This window comes from Plasmopara halstedii, assembly GCF_900000015.1.
Source record: "Plasmopara halstedii genome assembly, contig: Scaffold_1561, whole genome shotgun sequence".
Taxonomy (NCBI): Eukaryota; Oomycota; class Peronosporomycetes; order Peronosporales; family Peronosporaceae; genus Plasmopara; species Plasmopara halstedii.
Window position 1 is genome coordinate 646,785 of NW_020188473.1, and position 2,367 is coordinate 649,151.

Consider the following 2,367-nt stretch of genomic DNA (forward strand, 5'->3'; position numbering starts at 1 on the left):
CTAGCATGAAAAATTCAGTCTACGGCAGGTCCATGCGCGATTCGTTGAACGTAAAAATAACAAAATACGATTGATTTTGTTTTTATGTAACTGTAGCACATACAGTGACTGAGTAAATGGTGCTACTTCCTCAAGATCCGTCCTTGACAGAGACTCAATGTTCTGTTATCACCTGTATTAGATGGTATTTGTTATAAAGCTTGGCGTAAGATACATAGTCAGCGTAAATGCTAGGTCGAAGCTGTGCAAGACGCAATTTAGCAGCTCGATCGATTCTTTTCAGCACTTTCATCGGTTCCGCTGATTTATCCACTCTTAAACCGAATATGGTGCGCAACCACTTAAGCCAGCTGGTGAAAGATCCAAAAAGCTTCCAGTCCCAGGTGGAGAATCTGTCATGCAACCCCTTGAGATAGTCGTAGGGATGTACACCTTCAGCTAATAAAACATCATCAGCTACAACCTCATCAATCATACGTTGTAGCTTAGAATAAGGGACTTCTTTGGTGAGCAACGGTGTTGCTTCACCTGGATGAAACGATACACCACGTTCTTCGTTAGCTGAATGAGTACGGTCGCGAATTAAAGGCGTTTTCTCGTTTGATGAAGTAGCCGATGCTGACGAGTGTACCCGCTCGTTATTCACAAACCTATCACGACAAGGCCCTAAATAAGCCATCGTGACATTAGTGTGGCAGTTTGTCGCCTGAAAAATGCACGCGTTCGGGTAAGTTTTGTTGTCGAAACCGCACACAGGAGCGTAGTCATCATCGCAAAGCACGTCAGTACACGGTAAGGTATTGTGACGAAAACCGATAGCGTTATCGTGATGATTATCGAGCGCAGAGACAGTAGCACAAGATGACGTGACGGTCACAGCAGCAAACGTGAAAGTAATAGAAAGCTTCATGCTCAGTTTTGTTGGAAGTAAGTAAGTATAAAAATAAAAACCTTGGACGAAGACCATGTCAATCTACGACTTTAATTACTCAACGTTAAGATCCTAAGAGATGTGCTGGAATGTCACCTGGATAAGCACCCTGTACCATACAGCTGGTGCAGTAGCAAGGAGTAGGAAAAGTGAACAGCTGCAAGTATGCACGCTCTTTGTAGTTTGGAAAGAGGCAGTCAACAAACTCGTGTACGTTATTTGTGCCCGTAATGTCGGTCAAGGCGAATGCTGCCCCTACGGTAAAACTTTGCAGTTTAAAACCGCTGCAAGATTTTGCTGCCTTTAAAGCTGCTGCCAGTATTGCAATGAGAATAGACGGTAATTCTTGTCATTCGTCTTTAACGTTCTCAATGTAATCTGCTTCATGTCATCAGATCTTTCATGCGCAAAACTTTCTTAGAAGATAGCCAGAGAGGGAGAGATAATGTGCAAGATATCTTGGGATTTGATCTTTTTATTCTAGTCCAAGTAGTCAGCATCCCACGTTTGGATTATTAAAATAGAGATTTCCTTGACTATAAGTGTCAAAAATTGTAAGTCGAGAGAATTGATCCATTCATTATCTAAAAGGTGCAGATCATGTTTCAGTACAATAGATGGTATATTCTCCATGTACTTTGTCTGTTTGTACAGATAATGATGATTTTATTGCAGTCAAGTACCATGTCCGCTTAAACTTTTGCGCGGTCTCGGGCAGCGCTGCGTCGCAAGCCTAAGCCAGATAAGAAAAAAATGGATGACGAAATCTAGAAGGAGTCAAACAAGCGTTCCGTCTTTTTGATACAGCTTCTAGCGGTACCATTGACATGCGGGAACTTTAAGCTGCAATGCGGGCGGCGAATTTCAAGTAAAGAAAGCGAAAGTCATCAGATGTTTACTGATATTGGTAAGGACGAGTCGGAGATGATCAAATTTAATGAATTTATTGAACTGATTACGGGTAAAATAGTACGTACACATTGTGTCTACTTTATGACACTCAACTCATCTAAATACGTTTTTTCTCTCTATTTAGAACTCACAGAGATTTTTTTTCAACTTTTTGACAATGATAAAACGTACGATTTCGTTCCAAGACTTAAAGCGTGTGTGTACCGAACTAGGCGAAACTTTGACGGATAAAGAAATGCATGAGATTATTGATGAAGCAGATCGTGATGGAGACGGACTGAAAAACGAGAAAGAATTTTTTCGCGTTATCAAAAAGCGTAACAGGAATCCACTTGACGACCCCAGCGACGACGATTGAGCGTTATAATTCCCTTTAAAGAACACAATTCACAGCAAAATTGGTGAGACTAGTGTGCAGTGGAACGCAAAATGTGAAGTGAATGTATTATAGGTCCTTAGTTCGCAGAAACGCTTGCTACCTCTAAGCCAATCATTTTATATGCTAGGCTCACTATACTAGATCC

General features: G+C 41.3%; 2 protein-coding genes across 2 annotated transcripts; one reads left to right on the top strand and one right to left on the bottom strand.

Moving 5' to 3' along the window:
* Nucleotides 1-154: 154 nt before the first annotated feature.
* PHALS_01542 (Protease inhibitor protein) lies at nt 155-910 on the bottom strand (the record flags this gene model as incomplete). The annotated part of the gene is made up of 1 exon (XM_024715952.1): nt 155-910. One exon carries the CDS (start codon nt 908-910, stop codon nt 155-157), a length of 756 nt encoding a protein of 251 aa, XP_024581599.1.
* Nucleotides 911-1,822: 912 nt separating this feature from the next.
* PHALS_01543 (calcium-dependent protein 5) lies at nt 1,823-2,201 on the top strand (the record flags this gene model as incomplete). Its single annotated transcript, XM_024715953.1, has 2 exons — nt 1,823-1,900; nt 1,968-2,201. 2 exons carry the CDS (start codon nt 1,823-1,825, stop codon nt 2,199-2,201), a joined length of 312 nt encoding a protein of 103 aa, XP_024581600.1.
* Between the last annotated feature and the right edge of the window lie 166 nt (nt 2,202-2,367).